Source organism: Phaseolus vulgaris, chromosome 10 (genome assembly GCF_000499845.2).
Source record: "Phaseolus vulgaris cultivar G19833 chromosome 10, P. vulgaris v2.0, whole genome shotgun sequence".
Taxonomy (NCBI): Eukaryota; Viridiplantae; Streptophyta; class Magnoliopsida; order Fabales; family Fabaceae; genus Phaseolus; species Phaseolus vulgaris.
This window is the reverse complement of record NC_023750.2, coordinates 39,585,477-39,610,348: the sequence shown is the minus strand read 5'-3', so window position 1 is coordinate 39,610,348 and position 24,872 is coordinate 39,585,477. Positions and strand designations below refer to the sequence as shown.

Below are 24,872 nucleotides of genomic sequence, written 5' to 3'. Positions count from 1 at the left end.
AAAGTGGTGCACCTTCAAATTATTTTGATAAAGCAAGATGACAAATGAGATGAAGTTGCTTTAATTAGTACATAAAAAATGTATATAAGTGAGGAGTTAGGTCTGTGGTTTGATGGTTCACATGCAAAGTCAACACAAAACAATGTCCTTTTCCAAGTCAAGCGATTCATAAAGTTGTGGGACGTTTGCTTCATCACTTCTTTGTAGCTTTGGTCGGCTATTTTACTTGTCACTGCTCTACTTTCTGTTTTCTTTTGCTTTACTTTCTGCATTCCATGGTTGAAATTTGGAAAATTGAGCTCTTTCAACATGGATCTTCTGCTTACTCCTAAAAAGCTTGCAACAATGGTTTTTGTACCCTTGGAAGTTGGAACTATACGTTCAAGTAGTAAATCATTTCACAAATTCAAAAAGGGCAAAAAAAATTCTGTACAGTTTTTGCATCCTTTTCTTTTGATCTCACCATGCATAATTATCACAACATAATTCTGTGTTCACTTTTCCTTCATGATGTAGTTTAGGTTTTGGTATTTTAAAAAAAAAATTGCAATGACACCACGTGCTTCATAGACCAATAGACAAGGATCTTATCATAAGGAAAAATTCCATTTAATTTAGTTATGGGGCCGCCAAGCTTCTAACCAAAGTCAATGCAAATCATACGTGAATGATTTCCCAATAAAAAAAACTTTAGTTAAACCTAATTCACTGTTTCTGATTAAGTTATACAAATTCGTATTAACATTAAAATAACACGATAAGAGAAAAAGAAGAATCATAGTAAAACTAGTCATGTCATGCAAGTCTTATCAATTTCATTAAGTTTTTTTTTTTTTGGTTAAATGTTGAAAATTTAAAATTCGAGCTATATGCTTGCTAGTAATAGGGACAAAGGAAAAACTATTTAATTTGGAATGTGGAGATATATATATAACAACAAGAAGGGTAGCGGAATCCAATGGAGTGTTTGGTGTAACCCTAATTCCAAATTAGTTAGTGAAATGAATGAGGTATTGCAGCTACTTTATACAAAGGAAGATTGGAAAATGCATAGTAGTACCCACACCTCACCCACCCCCACCATCCAACAAGACAACAAACAAGAAACCAAAACCATCGTGCATGCACTTATTGGTAGTATAAACATTGTCAGAAAAAGATTCTTAAGTTTTATTAAGTCAATGTAAATTTCGTTTGAGCAATAATAAATTGCAACTTCATCTTCAATATCACTACCATCTTAAAACAATCAGACATATATATATATATATAGCACCATATAACAAATAATCAAAGATCTGAAGAAGAAGAACTAGAATCACATAAAAGTCCACACACACACACCTGAAAGTCCAGACATCGTAACACACAGTAACAAGTTAAAAACGTTGTTGTACAAGAATGTACAAAATAGAGAAATGGTTGTTTTGTTTGGTTGCAATAGAATTAAGAGTGCCCGTAAGAAGTGGTGGCGAAAGAAAGGGATTTAAAAAATAGAGAAATAAGAATATTTTAGGGTCTGTAATATTGTGTGGAATGGTACACATCAGAGTGACAAACGGAGAGGACGATACTGGCTCCAGATTTCAACGCTTTTTACAGCCTTGAATATTGTGTTGTGTATCAGATTCAGATTCACACAGCGAAAGAAAGCGAAAGTGGGAAAGAAACAACACGTAAATGTCAAATCCCTGCATCTATAACCCAGCCTGTCCACTTTTTTTATTTATTTCATTAATAAATGTTTTTTTTTTCTATTGCATGCCCAATTAAAATATGACCAAACCATGTCATTTATTGGCATTTGGCACGGCACATTTTTTAGTTTTTACTTTCCTCTTCCCAATTTCAAAACAATATCGTTTTCCATTGTCCTCAAATATTTGGTTCCTTTTCACCGGTTTCTTTCAATTTCAAAAACCACCTCGGAATACATTCATTCTCATCCACATGCCTTGTTTTCTTCTTCACGTGCCTTGTAGGGTTTCTGTGTTTTCTAATTATTGACGTGGTTTACTTCTTTTTCTTTAAAGAGAAATGGAAAAAGTGATGAATCAAGAGAGTTGTTGTGAAGGAAGAAAAAGGGTTTTGTTTTCAAGTCAATTTTTTTTGTGAGCTTGGAGTGAGAAGAGAGATAGCATTGCAGTCACTCTATTCTAAAATTCTAACAGTCTGCCAACTAAAAACAAACGTACAAAGCTTAAAAGCAAAGCTGGCTTACATGGGTACTCACCAGTGCCATTCCTGTCACCTCTAATTTAATGAAACTATTTTTTATTTATATTTCTATTAAAAAAACAATTCAACATTTTTTTTCTGACCAAGAAAACCACATTTTTTATTAAATACTTATCATAAATTATTTGCATCTTGATAGAATCATGTCGGTGTAATTCAAATACTATACGTTAAGTTTGACAATAAGAAAGAGAGAAACCATGAAAAAAAAAATAGAATGAATGGCATTACTGAACATCATCTCAACTTTAAGCATCATACACAACTTCTTGGTTAGGCTAATTTAAATATAAGTATTCGAAATTTCATTTTTTAGCTATGGTACTTGATTTTTACAAAAGGAAAGTTAAATTAAAAATAAGAGAAACTAAAGAATAAAAAAAAAAGGAAATGTACTTATAATTATACTTCTTTTTTCAGTTTTCTCTTTTTTTGAGTGGCAGTTAACCTTTAGACGTCTATGGATGATTTTTCCATTTGATGTTGTGAGAAATAAACATTATAAATTTTAGTCACACGATTATATAATGATGATAGAAGTAAAGGATGATGCATAATTGTTGATCACTAACTTATTTTTATCTTAACTATTCTTACATTAGAATTATAATTCACATCTCTTGCAGAAGTTAACTAGAGTAAGCTTTTAGATTTGGCTATTCTTAATTTTTTTTTATAAGATGTGAAATTTGCAAGTTTAGTCGTTGGAATTCAATATCGAGTAAAATAAAAAAAAAAATCATTGAATATAACATAAATTTTATTTTTTAAGTCAAATTTATAAGGTTAGGTAAAAACTCGTGGGATAACATATTATGGGTGGTGGCCTGATAAACCCAACAAACACTCACATATATATTTAAAGTGAAAATTCGATTTTTTATGATGCGAGAGTTATATAGAATATATTGTAGTGAAAATTTGTTTGACTTAAATCAACCTAAATTTAAAGTTTATTTTTTAATACTAATTATTTTTATGTGTGTACAAGAAAAGCAAGTTTGTTTGACCATTTTGTTTGAGGAATAAATATAATAGTTTTATTATTTCACGAAAGTCACTTAAGTTCAATACTCACATCTCCTCCTGGTAGTTTTTTTGGCTCTGAAATTGAAACAAGTAAAAAAATACTAACTTTGTTGGCAAGTAGAAATTACAATAAATTGAAAAAGAAATTAAAAAGTTAGAAAAGGAAAGGGAGAAGAGAAATCATGAGACGTTTATTTTGAGTTTTTCTTTTTCAATTTTAATAAAAGAATAGAAAATGAAGTTGAACAAAAAATGTTCAATTGAAAATAAGATTTTCGTTAAAATACATTTAGGAAGAATTCATAATTTGACAAAATATATAGTTTATATATATATTTTTTATTGTTTTTTACATTCGAACAACCGCAAAACCTCTCATAATTATTATCAGTCTTTTATTCAACCATCTCTCCCTTTGAGACAGCTAAAAAAATTTTCACTAATTTTTAAGTAGTGATCCAAACATCTACAAACTCAAATAAAAAAAAATCCTAATTTTTTTTATTTTTTTTTTTTTGCTTTATGTCTCTAATCGAAACTTTGATTACTCTCAATCATTAATTTTTTTTTCCTTTTTATTACATAACAACATGATATGATGGTGTAACAAAGAAAGTGGCACTCTAATAATTTGCCATGTTATATGAGAGGTTGACACACACTTACATATACTTTTGGTACTCAACTCTAGTTTTAACTCCTCATCTTTTTATATCAATTGATAACATCAGATTTGTTAATGAACATGGTTTAAAAGCTGTCATATGGATCAGACTGGTAAATAACATGACAATTTAAGGGACAGATAACAGAGAAAAGTTCAAAACTAAGAGTAGATTATAAGTTCTAAAAATAGTGCTAGAGGTTAAACTGCTATAAAATCCCATCACTGTTGGAGTTTTTCTACATCATTTGTTGAATCCTTTGGAACAAATTATCGGTCACAGAAAATGACTTCAGGGGTCAGACGGCATATGTGTTTATAATCATAACATCAAGATTTGAAAACCTTGTGCAAACTGCTGAAATTTTTCACTACTATATAAGTTATTTCATCTCTACGTTCAGTTCATGAAGTTAGAGCTGTAGTTTGTTTAAGAGAAAGAAATAATAAGATTTGATCATTGTTCATAACTAGGACCATAACTTGCAGATCCTAGTCACTGGATTTTCGAATATGTGTGTTAGTAGAAGTCATTGATGAATGGTTTAATGGTAATAGATTCTGAAGGGGATGAGCAAAATTTTTTCCACTGTGGTATTTCCAAAGCAGTGGCATTTTAAAAGGATGGTTGATGGTTATGTTTTCAATGTGAGGCAGCAGCACACAGCACACAGGAAGCTATAGCATTTTAAGAAATTGGTCAAGGCTAACACATTTGTCAAAAATTGTCAAGAATAAGAAATTTCGAACGTGTAAGAGAAGATTCATGTTTCTTTTCAGGCGTGTAGGTATTCAAACAGGGAAATTATAGATATGTATGCGCAGATCCTACTCTCTTTTCATACCTTCAAATTGAATTGAAGTTTTGTATCTTCTTCCCATAAAAGCAGAAGAGAGGACACAGAATTAACCCTTTCACCACCTATTAATCACTGTCCTTCACTGAATTGATTACTGTGATTTTACCTCCTGTGTTCCATCACACATTCTGCAGTGCTGCACCCTAAGTCACAGTCTCATTATTCAACACCTCACTTTCTCACTAACCCTTTTTTTCACCGTCTTTGGTTCATTATTTTGTTGAGAAAAATAGTTTCTTACTTACCTCTCCCATGCACGGCACACCAATGGACAGCCATGGAAATATGTCTAATCAGGTCAAACCCTTCTCTTAAATGAGTCAAATAGGTTACTATAAAGTTTGAGCCTACCATCTGAATATCTCATTAACTTTGTTTTTGTTTTTGCATCCGACATAACATCATGTTTCACACTATAATATTATTTCATTATGTTTTTAGTCAGGTTCAACTTTTGTAATGCTCTCCAAATCTCTAGGTCCAATCTTTTAACCTAACCATTTAACAAGAATTCATACAAATAAAATAATATTAAAATTTAAAATTCTCATTCCCTTTTTTTAAAAAAAAACTTAACACTTTAAGGACACATAAGAAACTAAATATATTATAATACTCTGGTCTAAGTTTCAATAATAAAAATAGTTTTCTTAAAAAAATCTATAATGAGAGTGACAAATACTTTAGATTTTTTAAGGAAAAATTAAAATAATGTTATGTTAAGAATTTTCCTTTAAAAACATTCTTTTATTGATCCTCCATAAACTAATTTTTTGATGATTTATTTTATGGTTTGAACAACAACACAGATCTTCTGCTGCAGAAATGTTAACCATTGATCATATTCTCTCTCTTGATTAACTGGTATTGAATTAACCCATCAATGGCCTGATCTTGCAGCGTTATGACTGTAGAGGATTTTGACTGCAGAGTATCTGAATATCTAAATACACCATAGGACAAAATTCAGGTTTGATATGTTTCATTTGATTTTCAAAACATAATGTATAAACTGTATCTATAATCCATAAGAAATAGATTTTTTTTCAAGTTATAAGTTATTTCTTATTTTTATGAAAAACTTATTGAAATAATTTAAAATTAGTGAAATTATCATAAACTAAAAAATTATACAAATACTTATGTTACTAGATAAGTATAAAGAAATTATAAATAACCTTTTCAGAATTCACCTTGACTATTGAACTCAATAATAGGTATATGATTATATATTTTTTTAAATACTTAAAAAAATTTGTACAACAATACATTGCAAAATAATATTTTTTATTTTTTAAATTCGAAACATTTTTGTTTATATATATTAATTTTCCTAAAATAAAAGTAATAATATAATAACTAAAATAAATGTGTTAATATATAATTAAAATACACGGTGCAACAATTAATGATTAGATAACAAAAAATAAATTATTGAGAAAATACATAAAAAATAAATAAGTGGGAAGCTAGTAAAACGCGAAAAAATATTAGAAGATAACGGTATAAAGTTTTTTAATATTGTTATGTGCTTACTTTCTCATAAGGCTAACGGCCCCAAAGCCTCGATGTTGGTGTAATTAGTAGCTAAGCCCAATTTGGACGCTGATTTTGTAGGAAGATGATTAGGTACGGGCTGTTTCTTCCTGCACCTCCATAAATTATTGTGAGACTCCAAACATCTTAAAATACTAAAAATATTTTTTATTTTATTTATGTTTTTCATTTCAAAATAAATGATTCTGAAAAATTTCAGATTATAAAATCTAGAAAGTATTTTTAGTTCAGATTTTTATAATCTAAAAAGTATTTCTATTCTATAATCCGAAATGTGTTTAATAGATAAAAAAATAACTTCACTGTAATTATCAGTAACTAAACAAGTACTTATACACCGTGGTTAACGAAAGAGAGAAAAAAATGTTGGATAAAGCTGTTTTAAGTAAATGGTAAACAACTTTCATCATTATAGTTTTTATTTTTTTAAGACTTTTTTCATTAATTTTTCTATATTTTTTTTGCAATAAATAAGTTTTCTGAAATTTTTAGATTTTTGAAAGTTTCACAAAATTTATAGGAAAGTCCCATGAATATATGAAATATTTTAAATTAAATTTATGAGTATTAACCCAAACTTGTTGTATATAACATTTTAACGAGAACAGGGGAAAAATATAAATATATATATATAATTAGGCGTCCTAAACTCGTGCTTTTACTTGTTTCGTTAATTTTTTTTATATCTTTTACATTCAACCATTAAATTATAATTTCATGTTATGATATAATTACTCGTGTTAAAATTCTTTAAAAGAAAATATGAAATTATTTATATTTTAAAAATATATAATATGTTGATTTGATCTATAAAACAATACTAAAATTTTAAATCCAATTCGTTCCTATCCTCTTTGATCCACCTTTTTGAGGACATAGGGGTGGGAGTTAAAGAAGTATATTTGCCACACCTATTTCTAAGATAAGACAATCATGTAGTAGAATTAAAGAGAGAGAGAGAAAAAAAAAAGGAACAAAGAACATAATATATATTCAATACGTTGAGATTTTGTTTTTTCACGTCCAAATTATATTTATTGTTTTGAATATTTAACGAATGCACTAAAAACAATTGAGCAAATTATAGACTTTTGTTCTCTTTTAGAAAAATTCAAAGATTCAAATTATCAAAAGTATGCAATATTTAAACAAATGTTGTAAAAGACACTTCTTTTCAGCAGCTACGTAAAAATTCTTAGATACCTATTGCCTTTTTTTTTTCAAAAGGGACTTTTCGAAATATATTTTTTACATTCCATAATGAAAGGAATGTGACAAAAAAAAAATGAGATACAAAAAGAAAAAGCCTGTGGTAAAATGTAAATAGGCACTTCTAGTAAACGGAACTTTCATCTTCTTCTCAAGTTGGTGTAGAATGACATTAAAATGCTTGTCATTTAAAAGTAGTGGTTTTGAAATGTAATGGATGTTGTCAATGATGAAAGATGAAATTCATTTTTTTTTCTCAAATAATAAATAAAATAAAATAAGACACTTTAAGAATGTATCAATCCTTATACAGACACTTTAAGAGTGTTTCAATCTTTATACATACTCGTAAAGTGTCTCAACCCTTATACATCACATAGCCAAATTCAATATGCACACAACCTCACTAATCAGGCTCTAGAGACCTTACACCCGTATTTCAAAAAGAAAAAAAGAAAATTTTGTAAGGACTTTTTTATGAAAAAAAACCTTAATTTAATTACAAAGCTAGCTTTGGTGATTATTACAGGGTTTTCAGAATTATTTTGTGGCGAGAGAGAGACAATATATTTGTTGTACAGAAGAGGATCATAAAATAGCAGAAGATAAAGTAGGAGTTATTTGTTCTATGTCAGGATTTCAAATCAGATATCATACAAAACACTTTTGCAGAATTCTGCTTTTACCATCTGTTTATATGTTTGGTAATACTCCTTTTTCTATTTGTCCTCAATGTCTCTTTTGATTTCATAACTGATAATTGAAAGAAGAAAAAAAGTGTCTAAAATCTTGTTATCAAAGAGTTGCATGCAATCTAACTCGACAGTGAAACAAATTATATGCATTGGCAGCAATCACCTTCAAGATTTTATGCAACCATGGAGATGGTTGCTTGCACAATCAATGACATAATATGCAAGACTCTTTCTGTTACATGGATATCATCCAATAACATATAAAACATAGAATTATGAATGTGATTCAGTGGTTGACAAAGAATTACACTAAATATTAGTGTCACTAATGGCTTTTGTCCATATTCAGAAAATTGATGGACAATGAATTATACTAATTACTTTTGTCCAGATCCATACAATTGTCACTCGTTATCTAGTAATCCAATCATCTTGAACCAGCATATATATAGACAAACAAAGTTAATATATCCGACATTAATTAGTTTAATGATGTCAGGAATATATTCTTATATGCAATTCTAGCTTGGCTCTAATAATAACATTGATTATGATCAAAAGTAGTGGTGGAGATTAGTCTAGTTATGGGGCTCATACCTAAAGGTATTTGGTACTATAAAAGGAATCCTTAACTCATTAATTTGTTGAAATTTTCATTCTCTACATCAATATTAAGCTAAATTGTGTGTGTTTCATTTCAGGGACAATGATAGATGCAGATCATAAAAAAGTGAATGTCAACTTTTATTTTCTTTTTCAGAAACATAGTTAATTATTGAACACTCTTCTACACTCAACCTTTAGCAATTTTGATTTGTTTCACTTTATGAGATGTTAAAATTAAATTGTGTATGAATATTGCAGTAACATTATTAAAAATTTATGAGTAGTGGGTTATTGTGTAGTAAGAATTTTAAGTTGTAAATAACTTGGTCAAACACATATCAATAAACTATAGTAAAATTAAAATTTGTGATCTTAGTTGAGATATTTGGTGATAAATGTTTTTAAAAACTTAGTTGGACAAGGTTGTCTTTGTATGTCACTTTCATATACGAAATTTTTTAGATGCTCCCTCGAGATTTTCAGTTGCATTATTTGCACAAGTTTTCTGTTTATCTTATTTTCACTTTTTCGCTTTAAATTTTCTGACAAGAAGAAGGTACATGTTTATTTTCTGTTTCATGCATGTGAGCATCCATGTTTCTCTTGAGTTTTCTTGACATTACTCTTGACTACTAGCAAACATAGGCCTTTCATATTTTGGGCTCATAACTATGGCCCTTAAATAATGTGACTTTTGCATTACAATTAACAGAGGGTTTTGAGTTTAGGTGATTAAAACTTGAGTGGTTATAGTTTAAGAACCCACGTGGATTAAATACAAGTACAATTCATAATATATAAAAAAAAAATATAAATTTTATTTTATAAATTTATTTTTTTAAGATTGAGTGAAAATTAAATTCATTCTTTAATAATTAAGAATTATCTATTTTTATTGGAGATCTCAAATCGACTAGAGATTAAAGTCTTTTATTGTATATAACATGAATCGGTTTTATGGAATTGAGTTAAGCTTAAAGTCTACTTCGTAACAGGATATCGGGTTGAGTTTATTTTTATCCTTTTCAAATTTTGTAATATAAAGTCTTTGAAATCAGGATTTTAAGAAGATCGAAATAAGCATTGTAATTGTATTTGTATGTTTATTTTCATTTTCAGATATTATTCTACTTGTTTCTTTTCTTTAACAGATTTTACGAAATTGCAAATTGTTGGAAGCTGAGAGTATACATAGAACTGTTTTTTTAGAGTTTCATTTCACTCTAACATCCTGAATGCTTCATCTTGAAATTTTCTCCCTTTAAACATGTTAATTTATATAAAAGTAGAAAGAAGCTTTATATATTATTTTTCTCTTTTTTCTTTTCATTTTCAAGGAGAAGATCCTATTATTAGAGGTGTAATTTGAAATTTAAATGGATATTAATTTTATAGATAGCATCCGAATGCAAAATTCACTTACTATACCTGACTTGCAAATCACCTTTTTTTTTTCTTAATTAAAATATACTAACTGAAGATATCTCAAGTGTTCCAAAAATTAAATTTAAATTTAAGTAATATCCAAATAAAAAAATAGGAAAGTTTAAAATTTAAAAAGAAAGTATATTAAATATGAAATTACATGACAAAATCCTAAATAACATATTTTTCGTTAATAATGTTTGATATGATTCTTTATTATATTTTGTTCCATCACTTCATTTATCATGCAATATATTATAGATAGTTTTTTTTATCAGTAAAAAAGAATATATAAATAAATAATCTAAGTTGATTCAAAATAATGATTATCAAATTATACACAATTATATGCAATTATCAAAAAATTAATTTGATAATGTAATTATAGAATTTCATGATTAGTTGATGACTACAAAATTAGAAACGCTGCTGCAGTTGTTTGTGCAAAATAAAAAAGTAAACTAAATAATCATATCCCATTGATACAAACCGAAAAACATAATAGAAAAGTTCCTTCCTTAATTCAACCTCATCCAAATCTAAATCAGCTCCTCTAAACAGAAAAGAGTAACTCTTCAAATCTGTTGATAATATGTTTGACTCTTTTTTTCAGAGTCTCCATTAGCTCTTTAAGACTTTTTATTTTCTCTTTGACCATCGCCTCTTCTTCCATTATAGTTTTTGCTCTCTCTTCCATTTCAACAGAAACCTATGTATTATGTTGTATGTCTAATTCTTTCAAATACACACCATTCAAAATTCAACATATGAAATTGCAATTAACTTCATGCAGGTTTCGTTCAGAGTAGGTGGGTGCATGCATTTTGGTTAGAGTGTGGATTGGAGTGTATTCTATTGCTGCAGAGTAGATGGGTATATTGGACTTCCATAGTCTCAAACAATTTATTAAGAAAATAATGATTATCAAATTATACGCAATTATTTCTAACGATAGAATCACATAATTAGTTGATGACTACATAATTAGAAACACTGCAGCTGTTTGCGCAAAACAAAAAAAAGTAAACTAAATAATCATATCAAATTGATACCAACAGAAAAACATAAAACAAAACGGAACTGGTAAAATAATTATAACAATAAACAGAGAAGATAACTCTTTTTTACAGAGTCTCCATTAGCTCTTCAAGACTTTATATTTTTTCTTTGACCATTGTCTCTTCTTCCATTATAGTTTCTGCACTCTCATCAGTTTCTTTCTGTCACACAAGAAACATCATATATTAATATAGTTATAACATAATCTCACACGAAAGAAAGAAGCTAGGTGAGGTCGAAGTTTTCATCATTTTCTACCTGCAGAGTCAGAAAAAACAAAGAAATTCAAAAATAATGAATATTGTATCATTTCTAATTTCCAATAACCAGTGTGCATTTATAATATGTTATATGTCTAATTCATAAAAGTACGCACCATTCAAAATTCACAATTTATAATAAGAAATTCAAAATTCAACATATGAAATTGCACTATGCAGGTTTCGTTCAAAGTAGGTGGGTGAATGCATTTTGGTTGGAGTGTATTTTATTGCTTAGGACTTCCATAATCACAAATAGTTTATTAAAGATATCAAATTATACGTAATTATTGTACGCAATTATACGCAATATTAATTTGATAATTCTAATGATAGAATCTCATTTAGTTGATGACTACTTAATTAGAAACGCTGCAGCTGTTTGTGAAAAACAAAAAAAGTAAACTAAATAATCATATCCAATTGATACCAACAGAAAAGAGTAACTAGCTTGGTACATAACAGAAAAATAGAAAAAAGTAACTAGCTTTGTTCGGTAACACACACGTTCCTTCTTTAATCCAACCTCCTCTAAATCTGAACATGTTCCTAACAAATCTAAATTAGTAAAATAATTATAATAATTAACACCAACCATCATTCATCATTCCCTTAAATAATTCAGGTTTACCTGTAATACTTTATTCTTTTGTGCATGATCTCACACCTCTCTTCATACTCTTCCTCGAGATTTTACATCGGTTGGACTTTTTGGGCCAGAGTATCACACATGTCTTTAAGACTTTTTATGTTCTCTTCGACTCTTTCTTTCATAGTCTCAGACAACTATTCAATTTTGTTGATAATATCTTTGACTCTTTTTTCTAGAGTCTCCATCAGCTCTTCTAGACTTTTTATTTTTTCTTTTACCATTGCCTCTTCTTCCATTATATTTTTTTTACTGTTTTTACTCTCTATTCAATTTCTTTATATCACAAAAGGTCCAATATCATATATTAATATAGTTATACCAAACGAAAGAAAGAAGTGAAAGTGGAGTATTCACCACTGCAAGCTTGAGCCTCCTCTCTGTGAGAAGAGATCGGTGAGGTCGGAGTTTTACCGTCAACATACATTTTCTACCTGCAGGGTCAGATAAAATTAAAGAGATTCAAAATAATGAATATTGTATCATTTCCAATTTTCAATAACAAGTGTGCATTTATAAGCAGCAAAAACCTAGTTATATGTCTAATTTTTTCAAATACGCATCATTCGAAATTAGAATTTATAATAACAAATTCAAAATTCAACCTATGAAATTACAATTACGTTCAGAGTGTGATTTTTATTATTGCAGAGTAATAGGTGTATTGGGTTTCCATAGTCTCAAACACTTTATTATGAAAATAATGAATATCAAATTATACACCATTAATACAATTATTGTACGCAATTATATGCAACAATTAATTTGATAATGTAATGATAGAATCTTATGAATCACTATATAATTAGAAACGTGGTAAAAAGAGTAAACTAAATAATCATATCCAATTAATACCAACATAAAAATAGAAAAAAGTAACTAGCTTTGTCCAAAACAGAAAAACAGAAAAGAGTAACTAGTTTTGCCTTCCAACCTCTTATACAGAAGAGATCTAAATTAGTAAACAATTAACACCAACCACCATTCATCATTCCCCTTATGTAATTCAGGTTTATTGTAACACTTCGATTTTTTGTGTGCAGGCTCTCACGCCTCTCTTTATACTCTTCTTCGAGCCAGAATATCACACATGTCTTTAAGACTTTTTATGTTTTCTTTAACTTTTCGTTCATAGTCTCACACAACTCCATTGCTTTTTCTTCCATTATATTTTTTTAGTGTTTCTGCTCTCTCTTCAGTTTCTTTTTTGTCACAAAAGACCCAACATCATAATATAGCCCAACATCCAGTTTAAGATACAAACCAGATTAAAAAAAAGTCTGCTTTTTAATAAAAAAATACTTAAATATTATTTGAGTTTGTAAGATTTAAGATATATACCCAAACATTTCTTAATAAAAAACTGTAAATATACTTTATTTTATGGCACACTCAACTTTTTTAATCCTTTTATTTCCACTAATAATCAATTAAAAATAAGATGAATTTATAATATATAAATGAAAATAATATTTGTCAAGTAAATTTAAAATGTAACTTTTAGAGTTTTTTTTTCTTAAATATATTGCTAAACTTATTCTACCAGTCTCTATCTTTATAATAAACCACCTAATATGTAGATTTGCTAATTGTTGCCTTTAGTGTGCTTTTTCTTTATTTTTTTTACCTTTCATCTGTAAAATGGGGTAGATGTTTATTATTTTTTTCTCTTGCCACTTTCTTTTATAAGATCCCAAACGTATAGACTGTAAATGGCAATAACACTTTTCCAAAGTAGTTCAAATAACGATCTATATACTCTGTCTGTTTTTGGCGATGGAAGAGAATGCATGAACCTTTTTCAAATGCTAATAATAAGTAAACAGTTAAATATTCCAAATTGTTTTCACATCTTCTCCCACAATAAATACTAGAGATCCTTAGATTTCTAAGCATGCACGTATTCCTTTAGTGCCACTCTTCCACAACAGATTGGTCCTTTTCTCCATGCTTAGCCAAACGTTAAACACTAGAAAATAACAACGATATCAACACGTATCAAACTGTAAAGTCTTTGTCTCGCACTATCTTAATCACAATTTAATTTCCCTTGTTCACGATGATAAACCTGATCCCAAAAACACTCGCGTTCCTAAGTCTTGACTAATGATTTTCCTTGTCCAAATGTGCAGAACCAGACAGAGACCTGAACTTGTAGGAAATGTAAAAGCAATCTAGAAAGAGAGAACAAAACGACAATAAGACATTCTTCTTATTTGTACAACTTGGTGTTTTCAAGGGTGTATGAAATGTCCTTACCTTATCTGAAGCATTGCAAGATGATCATCCATTTCAACCAACCCAATCTGTCTACACCAAGTGTTTTTAGGTGTTTTTGCACAAAACATGAGAACGGCAATTTTTCAAACAAAGAAAATCAGATATCTAGAAGCTACCAATTCAGTGCTTCGACTTAATCTATTCATTATATTTCATGATCCCGGTAGGTGAGGTGTTAATTTTTAGTTAACATGTTAATTGAATGGATCAAAAGACCACCCTAATGTCAAAACATTTCATTTCAAGATTTTCAAAAAGCAATGTCATCATTCTTGGGAATTGGGATATATCTACACATTAATCATAAATTTATAATTTCACATACAAATTAAGCTAATCACACTTTATTAGTTTTGTTTATTATATAAACTATACTATAGAAGCGCTTAAATAAGTTCATCTGTCTTATTCAAGTTGACTCACAAAAAATATATATATTAAAGAGTGATTAATTAATTCAACTCATTAACTTTTTTTAAACGGAAAAATACATAATTTTATTCAACCAAATGAGTTAGTAGAATTGACTAACAAGATAGGTTACATAGTAAAACATATTTGGCATAACTCATCTCACATGCAAGCAATCTAAGACTAAGTACATGTTTAATAACATGATAAAACCCTAATATAAATATTAGAAAGTGATTAAAAAGGAAGAGTTAACATTTTTTTTTAGCTTACTCGACGTGTTTTTACAGTTCCAATTCAACTTTTTTTGGGTAGGGTTAATACATGGAGTGAAGCACTTTCAATACGAAAGGCAACAACTTACGTGTCCTAAAAGAAGAGCAGCCAAAAATATATCAAAACACGTGTACGGCAAGAACGCCTTTCCCACGCATCAGAGTCTGATCAAGGTACGGTACTGGACGAGATAGCACCACGTGTCCAAAAAATCTGGATTTTGCTTTCGACTTATGCTCACGGTGGTGGTGCCACGTAGCAAGAGAGAAACCCAAAAACTCCAAAGGAAAAGACGACGTAACGGTGATACTATGTTTGAGTCTCGGCATGTGTCGATGTCTCATTGGTTGATTGTTGACAGAGTGACAGTTTCGTGTCTCATGGGAAGTGATTTGATTGGACGCGAAATGTTTTAATTTTTGAAAGAAAAAATGGGAACTTTGAATATTGATTATGAAATGAATGAGAATTTAGTTTTTTTGTCAAAAGGAAATATTCGAAGTGAAGAATGAAAGATGGGCACGTTGTGTTGTGAGTGTAGATGACAGTGACCCAACCTAACCCTATCGTACTCCTACTCCTTCTCAATTCTCAGCTCAACTTCATGGCTTCGGCTCACTTTCTTCTTCAATTTATATATAATGCACGACATTAATTCTATTGCTTTCGTTTTATATTAAACAATTTTCTTTAAATTTAATATTCTATACTTTAGTCTAACTTAATAACTCCAACAATGTCTTATTTAACCATGATAACTAATTCTGTTTGGTATAGAGTTAGACTCTAAGCTCTGTGGATGGTACTCTACTTAGGTAGTCTTTTTGTTAGATATCTCTAATGTTACGAGCTGCAAGTTATGAATGGTTTTTTATAAAGGCTATGATATACCTTAAATATTCTTATAATTTATTTTTTCTTCGTCGATTGAAAGAACTAATTTTATCGATCATACATCACTATTTATCTATTTATTTTGTGTTTTTAATTTTTTTAAATTAAATATGTTTTTGGTTGTTCATGTATTATAATACGAAATTGATTTTTGTCTATGGTTCAAAAACTTTAGACCATTCAGCTGCTTATAGTATGAAAATGATTGAAATAAGTCATTATGTATTGGTTCAATTTGAGTTTTCACTTTATCAACTCATTGAAAATAGTTAAACATAAACAACGACCATAAGTTTGTAATCAAAACAACAATGAATTATGAAAAAAAGTTATCAATCTTTGAAAAAAAAGCTAATAATCATTTCACATATAAAATGAGTTCTAATCATTTCTATATTACAAGTATTTAAATGGTCTAAAGTTTAAATAAAAAAAAATCGAAAAACATATTTAAACTTTGAGGTTGAAATGTTACATATCTTCTTTTATTGTCTAGTAATCTAATTCTATCCAAATCCACCAACTTCGTTGAGCTACCCCAAGCCCAACTCTTACATAGTACTAATATTAATATAACATATATTTTTTTTTGGTAATTAAACTCCATTAATAATCAATACATTTTATTTTATAAAATAAACATATAAATATCTAAGTTAAGATTTGTAGATGTACCGACAAGAACTGGATGACCATCGAAGATCTTTGTACTCGGTTAACCGACTGAGATGAAGAACATCATTAAGTTGGAACAAAAGGTTAACAGAACCAAATAATTAGGTAATACACTTTTAATTATGTTCCAAAACTTTAATCTGGTCCAATAACAAGGAGTTCATGATAATCATATAAATAATCACGAGTTTTGAGAAAAAGGTATGTCACCATCTTACATTAATTGCACCAAACACCGAATACCGATATTTCACTTGAGCGTCGGAGTACCTTTTTGCAGGTACCATCCGAATCGGGAATTTGCAAAGGAGAGGAAGACAGTGAAAAGAGAGAAAGAAGTTGTTCGGTGAAGTGAAGAAGAGACAGAAGACAACCGACCAACCAAAAAAGAATGTAATAGTTATCTGAGTCCCAACATATGTAAGAACAATAAACACTTCCACATCTCAATGTATTTTAAATTGTTTATTGAACTATTTACAACTACTTTCCCACGAATTTAAAACAAAAAACAAGAAATTAATATAATTTTATTGATGTTTTTGTATGGAAAAGGATTAGACAAATTGAGTAAAAACATAAGTAAGAATCGGCAACAAATTTAATGTTTAAATTTTTTAAATTGAATGTGATGTTATGTTTACTTATTTGATTAATTCATGAGGATAGATAGATTTATGTGGATTATTTCCCCTTCTATTTTAATAAATGATTCTAAATGGTAACTATGTGAATTACTCACTGATATTGGTTGAGATAAAGTGTTTGGGGTCATTTTTATTATATATGTTAATTTAGTAACATTAGAAGAATAAAAATAGAATACTTTTTGGTTTAAATAACTTGTTGGGTTTTCATAAATTTGCATATTGTGAGAAATGGAGTGAAGGAAAAGGAAAGAATGACAAGGAAAACGAAGAAACAAAAGGAAAAGCAAATGGTATTCACACATTGCTACTAGAGTATACTCATACATATATATATTAGTACATGCGCATGCATAACGTATAAGTAAAAAATACAAGAGTAAATATTACGTAACATCCCCGTAAAACAACCATTAGTTTATCTTTGGAAAGCTCAAAAAAGATGATCCACTGAGGGGCTTAGTGAAGACATCTATAGTTTGCAAGGTAGCAAGAATGCGTATAATTAGCTGCAAATGCTTTTGTTGAAGAGAATCCTTGAAAAAGTATAAATCAAGATTAAAATGTTTGATGTATGAGGGAGTGTACAACGGAACTGGTACAAGAAAATCTTTAAATAAAAATTATTTGTAGAGATCAAAATAAATTGGTTACTATTTGACTAAATTAAAAATTATTTTATAAATTAAAAAAATTATTGATAGTTAAAGTATTTTCTATTATTAATAAAAATTTATAAAAATAGTTTTTAAATTGATATGTAATCATTAGTTACTAAAATTTTAGTTACTTGCTACTTTGTATTCTAAATTAGTCTTTTAGAAACTAATTTAGAATATAAAATATTAGTAGTTAAAATCTTTGTAGCTAATTTAGATACCAATTTAGAAATCATTTTATAATTTTTTATTAATAATAGAAATTACTTTATATTCAACTAATTTTTTAGTCTCTAAAATAGTATCTAATTTAGTTAATATAGTGACTAATTATTTTTTGTTTCTAACTTTGATTAATATTTAATAATTTTCTTGTAGTGTATCTAGAAGGCCTATTTAAGGTTATCAGAGTAAATATTTGGAGTCGAAGAAGATACATGGAGTTCATGTAGATGATTTGAGACCGATGTAATCGACTTCAGTAGAACTTCAAGACGCCCATGCTATAGGATTTTGGCCAAGAAAAACAATGTAACTTGTTGTAGATTTCTTTGAACCTCCAATCTGCAACAACAAAGATATGGAGTTGAAGATGAGAGGGTCACTTTATAAGAATACCATGAGATATAGTGCCAACAAGATAACGTAAGATTCTCTTCAATGTTTTCTAATGATGTTGAGGTTGATGCATAAACTGATAGACTTTGTTAACACTATAAGATAACTTAGATCGTCTGATAAGGAGATATCAAAGAACCAACGGTGAAACTATACAGTGAAGGATATCATCAACAACAATGGTTCCATCATGAGTTATATAACTTTTAAATAGTCTCACATTTATTGTATTTAATGGACTACCACAATTTGATTTAGTAGAGTGAGCACTTGCAGAAATATTAAATCTTTTGCTCAATTCACCAAGTCCATAAACATTTCCTTTTTTATTTCCACCTCCAACAACATTAAAGTATATTTCACTATCATCAATGGAGACAACATGAGAATTTTGCAAAGAGGAACCTTCAAATATCTAATGTTGTTGGGCTTCTTTATAGTGTTGCTTATGTTTCTCCTAAAAAAGAAGTCAAATGTTCTTATTGTGAATAAAATATATAACAAACATTAAGTTATAATCTCAAGATTAAACATACCACAATCATTATTAAAGCTGCCAAATACAATTTTCAACCACCATCTACAAGATGATGACAATGGCAAAGTCCTCAGAAGGGCACTTTCTCTTTGCAACAATACTCAAAAGGACACTTTTTTTATGCAACAATACTCAAAATGACACTTTCTCTTTGCAACGACACAAACAATTTTTTTGTGTCATAAACATAAACAATATTTCTCCTTCCACTAATTTAATCTTCAATATTTTAATAATATCCTTCACGAACAAATAAAACTATGTCGTTAAAATATATTCACCTCAGTTGCATATTTGGTTGTCAAATTCAACTATTTAACATAGCGACCGAAACAAAATAATATAACTTTTTTTTTTCTTCATATAATCATCGATTAAGTGACTAAACTTTAGCTATCATTATTTTCGATCGCTATACAAATTATTATATCACTGTTTTGGTCACAAATTTATGACAAAGGTCGGTCTGTCACTATTTTGATCACTAAATTCACTAAATTTTTTTTAGTTAGAAGAAAACAAAATGAAAAGCAAATGGTATTCACATATGCTTTTATATATATATATATATATATATATATATATAAATTCCATGCCACATACAAAACCTAGAAGTAAAAATAAAAGAGACTATATTACTTAACAGATATAGTGTTTAATAACTTTTTTTTCCTCTTTAATAATATTTTTTCTATTTTTTTCGCATTGTTTTTTAACATATGTTAAGTAATAAATTTTCGCTTCACAGATATATCAACATGAGTAAGACTACCACATGTATATTTTTTAAATAAAATTTTATATTTTTCTTTGACTCTGAATCAATGTTTTTCTCATGGGCTTTCAAATAAATTTTATTTTTACCTTGTTGTCAATTGTTTATTCACATTCTTTCAAGTTATCGGTTACGTGATCATGAGTAAACCTGATACATGTACTTTTATCAAAAACATTTTATTTAACAAAAAAATAATCAATGTGATGTAAACATTATTTTATCCCTTCAATTAGGGTTTGCATCTCCTATTTCTTATGATTTTTCCTTTTTAAAAGGGAAAACTAATCAATATGATGTAAACAGTGTTGTTTTCCTTTGACTAAGGTTTGAATATATTTTTTCAATATTCCGGGTGAAACTCACACAAAATGAAAAATCCAAAAAAAAATCTTATATATCATTTTTATCTTTTTGAGTTTTACTGTTAAATATGGAGTACTTAAAAAAATAAAAGATGTAAATCCTAAATAAAAGAAAAAAATATTGTTTGTTTTACATTGACTAATTTTGTTTAAAAAATACATAATCTTAATTCTACTCATTAGTTAACTTGGTCATGTAATTAATAACTTGCCACTTAAAATAGATCCATAAATGACATGGAACAACACAAAAAATAGAAACTTTATGGTGTAGAAAAAATTAGAAAAAATGTTATAAAAGACAAACACAAAATGTAAAATTTATTGAAAAGTGCATAAGTGAGTCATTCATCCAAGTATCACTAACAAACAACAAATAATTTATCCAATGCAAGTAAACCGTAGTAATAAAAACTGAAATAAAAATATTATAAATGTCAAAAACGGAAAAAACAAATATTAAAGACGATTTCAAAAATTTATTGAAGTCATACTTTTATTAAAAATATTTAATGCATCTAAAATTTTATATGTTAGATATATTATTTGATGATGAAGAAAAGAAAATAAGAAAAACACTTGAGCATTAACTTTAATGTCTTAACCACGCAACAATGATCTTTTATGCGACACTTCAAATTTCTTACTCAGATTTGGTGCGTTTGGAGACGCATTTTTAACTCACGTGTTTGGAAATTTTTATGTCAGATGTTAAAAAAGACGCAAAAGCTACAGTCGAAAGTAGCCTTTCCAAAAATTTCCAAAACATGTTTTTATTTGTATAATATATTACCATTTTTTGCCACCTAAACATAATCTTTTGTTGTTTTATCAAACATGATGTTTTAAGAGCTTTATAGGACAAGTCATTTTTAAGTGCGTTTTTAAACTTGTGAAGATTTTATCAATTACTAATTTCACCAAAACTGCTAGATCTTGAAGATTATTATTACATTCACCAATACCATGAATTGAATTTTTTTCCCAATCTCCTTTTTTACTTCATGATTTGCCAAAAGTGCCACACATGAATCATGCTCACTACAGAGGCTTCTCTTCAGTAATAAAGAAATACTGACTAAATGTCTAGACGCAGAAGATCTCTTAAAGAAATACTAATATTGCAAGATAGAGTAAAGAAAAACTGTATCAATATAATAATAGTAATTTAATGAACAAGGTAGCGCAGTTATTATTAAGCTAGCATAAATAAAAGTTTCATGAAGAACGTGATTCATGTAACCGACACAACTCTAGGACAAAACGATGAAGTTAAAGAATGATGACAGCGATAACGACCGAATGAATATCAAATACTGCATTCATACTCACATAAATAATTAAAATTGTGATTAAATAAAGGAGAAATAATGAAGGGTACGCTGCAATGTGATCACACAATATGATATTTGATTATAAAAGTTATAATTGAAGCACTGAGCAAAAGCAAGCCAAGCCAAGCCAAGAAAGAAGGCTTGGAACCAAAAGTAGTGCACCAAGTTTATCTCAAAAGCTAGAGATATAAAAAAAAAATACATATAAGCATAAACGTCACTGAGATAGGAAAATAGGTAATATTCACAAGGTACAGGTGGAAGAACATTGTATGTTAAGGTGTCAACAGGACCAATGAGTTTTGGATATAAAGCCATCAATTGGGGACTTCACTCTGACCACCATGATAGGAACTCCAATAAGCAAAAGCCAATTGATACTTGCATATCACAAAACACACACACACACTCTCTCTCAAAAAAAAATCTCCTATCACCTAACTCACCTATCCTCAACTCAAAGCCCTTTAGTCTCAGCAAGCAGCAAGTGAGAGTGTTACACAACATGGAATATACTTATTCAGCAGAGGCAGAAACTTACACCAGTAGCAGTACCACCCCATCAAGTGCCATGAGATCAAAGAAGAAAGCCAACAACAACACAAGAAGGTTCAGTGATGATCAAATCAAATCATTGGAAACCATGTTTGAGACAGAGTCAAGGCTAGAGCCTAGAAAGAAGTTGCAGCTGGCAAGAGATCTTGGATTGCAGCCAAGACAGGTTGCTATATGGTTTCAGAACAAGAGAGCTAGGTGGAAGTCAAAGCAACTGGAGAGAGACTATGGTATACTACAATCCAATTACAACAGTTTGGCCTCACGTTTTGATGCTCTTAAGAAGGAAAAGCAAACATTACTAATTCAGGTACTTTATCCAATACAAATTAACATATTCTTTAGAAATGAGTAGGGTAAATACTGAGATTAAATTGAGTCCATCAGTGTTTTTAGTATTGTTCTTGAATTAGAATTAAAGTTTGAACTTCCTTAAATGGGTTATGGATATGCAGATTCTTGAAATGAAACTTCAGAAGATACAATTCTATTTCTATCCACTTTATATTGTAAGGTAATTATTTGTGTGTCTGTTGTCATCAGTTGCAGAAGCTGAATCATCTAATGCAGAAGCCACTGGAACCAGGTCAGAGTCGCACACAAGATGAAGCAGCAAACAGCATGGACAGTGAATCAGAAAATGGAGGCACCATGAAATGTGAACATGAGGAAAAGCCAAGCCCAACAATGGAAAGATCAGAGCATGTGCACGGTGTTCTGTCTGATGATGACGCTAGCATAAAGGTAGAAGACTTTGGCCTAGAAGATGAACATGATCTCATGAACTTTGTTGAGCATGCTGATGACTCCTTGACTTCACCGGAAGATTGGAGTGCTTTTGAATCCAATGGTCTCTTAGGCCAAACGACCAGTGATTACCAATGGTGGGACTTCTGGTCCTGAATGAAACAGAACAACCAAAATTTTGTGGAGGAATGTATACATATTAATGCTTCATGTTTGGTTCCATATTTAGCATGCAAATTTTCACATTAACCAAGATGCAGCTAGTTATAGCTTCTACATTTTTTTTAGCAAAATTGACAAATTTTACTCTCTTTTTAACAAGTTTCCAAACACACCAACTTAATAAACAAGGAAACATCATGAAACGCGACCTAAGATAAAGGCAGAACAAAACAAGTTTCTCATATCAGGCTATGCAATACCCTCAATTCCATCCCATAAACTTGTGTGGAAAACCAAATTGTTCAAACACTTTATGAAATTTATGAAACTGTATGTTTCCTTCTCTAAGGGCAATTTGGAATATAAAAGTTGACACTAACTGCTATCCAATTTGAAGGGCCAAGAGGTGCCCCACTCCACATTATTTTGGTGTGGATGATACAAACTATTAAATAAAAAATTTGAATTAATGAAAAACAGCTACCACATGCATAGTGTTCATTGCTAATGAAAATTGATGACCCAAAATTTAAATAATATTCAAAAGAAGACTATTCCATTATGCAAACACAAATTTCATTCGGCATGTGAAATATCAACAAGCTCTCTTCCATGCTCATCACTTCACATTCTCATTGTTACTGTAAGTCGGAGCTGAAATCCTGAAACCTAGCAAAAAAGAGGCTTCTCAGGGGGAAAAATTATTATATCAAACTACAAATTCCTCTTAACACTTTCAGAGCATAAACCTTTCAAGACTTTAACAAAATCTCAAGAACTTCTGTTAGTTTTGGTCAACAATTCGTATGCAACTGCAATATGACACTGTGCATAATATATTCATAAAAAAACTTTAATTATTCGGCATGTTCCTAAAGTATTTGTGTTTTTTTAATAAATTCCTAAATTACTTTTCTTTTAATTAGATCCTTCGTCATATCAAATTTTTTATTGAATTCCTAAAAGTTCTATTAAATCATCGTAAATTGTTGTTATTTTGTAGAGGTTTTAAACCGTTTAAAAGCAACTCTAATGACTTGTTTTTTTAAGTTTAGTAGCCAATGAAAAAATAGTTTAACGACTTATGCAAAAACTTGTAAATAGTTTAAGCACCTAATTAGTGACTAATATAAAAATTATGTTTTCCCATGCATATACTTATGGGAGAAGAGAAAGAGTGAAAAGAAAAGTAAGATATTCTCATTGATGAAAAAAAAATTGAATAATATTTTGATTTGTGTTCTTGATCTTCTCGATTATCCTTGTCGAAGTCTTTCAAATTTTATTCCTTGATCTTGTATAAAGTGTGGTGTATTTGTAAAAGATATTTCAATGTCTAAGTTAATATTTAGAATATATAATGATCGTAAATAATAGATAGGTTAAATACGTCTCTTTATTAAAATTTTATAGAATCATAGTGGATTTTAGATAATAAACCTGAATTAAGGTGAATCATCGAGCGTATCATAATTATATTAATCATACCTTACAAAGGCATTATAAATCATTCATAAATTATTAAGAAATAGTTTCGTGATGTCATAAAAAAAATATTTAATCATGGATAAGATGACAGAATTTATAACATGAGTATTTTGTTTTCACCTTCTTGATTTTATTTTTTATTCTAATTCCTATTATTTACCTTTTTCATTTTAACTTTAATATCATGAATCTGATAT

General features: G+C 29.0%; 1 protein-coding gene across 1 annotated transcript; it reads left to right on the top strand.

Annotated features, from left to right (window-relative positions):
* Nucleotides 1-21,947: 21,947 nt before the first annotated feature.
* LOC137818540 (homeobox-leucine zipper protein ATHB-12-like) lies at nucleotides 21,948-23,303 on the top strand. Its single transcript, XM_068622028.1, has 2 exons — nucleotides 21,948-22,588; nucleotides 22,822-23,303. Exons 1-2 carry the CDS (start codon nucleotides 22,019-22,021, stop codon nucleotides 23,179-23,181), a joined length of 930 nt encoding a protein of 309 aa, XP_068478129.1. The 5' UTR covers nucleotides 21,948-22,018; the 3' UTR covers nucleotides 23,182-23,303.
* Nucleotides 23,304-24,872: the final 1,569 nt, after the last annotated feature.

Bases quoted from the DNA above. Each gene is read 5' to 3' on its own strand.
- LOC137818540 (XM_068622028.1), top strand. From the start codon at position 22,019: ATGAGTTTTGGATATAAAGCCATCAATTGGGGACTTCACTCTGACCAC. The intron at 22,589-22,821 runs GTACTTTATCCA...TGTTGTCATCAG, and splicing joins AGCAAACATTACTAATTCAG to TTGCAGAAGCTGAATCATCT.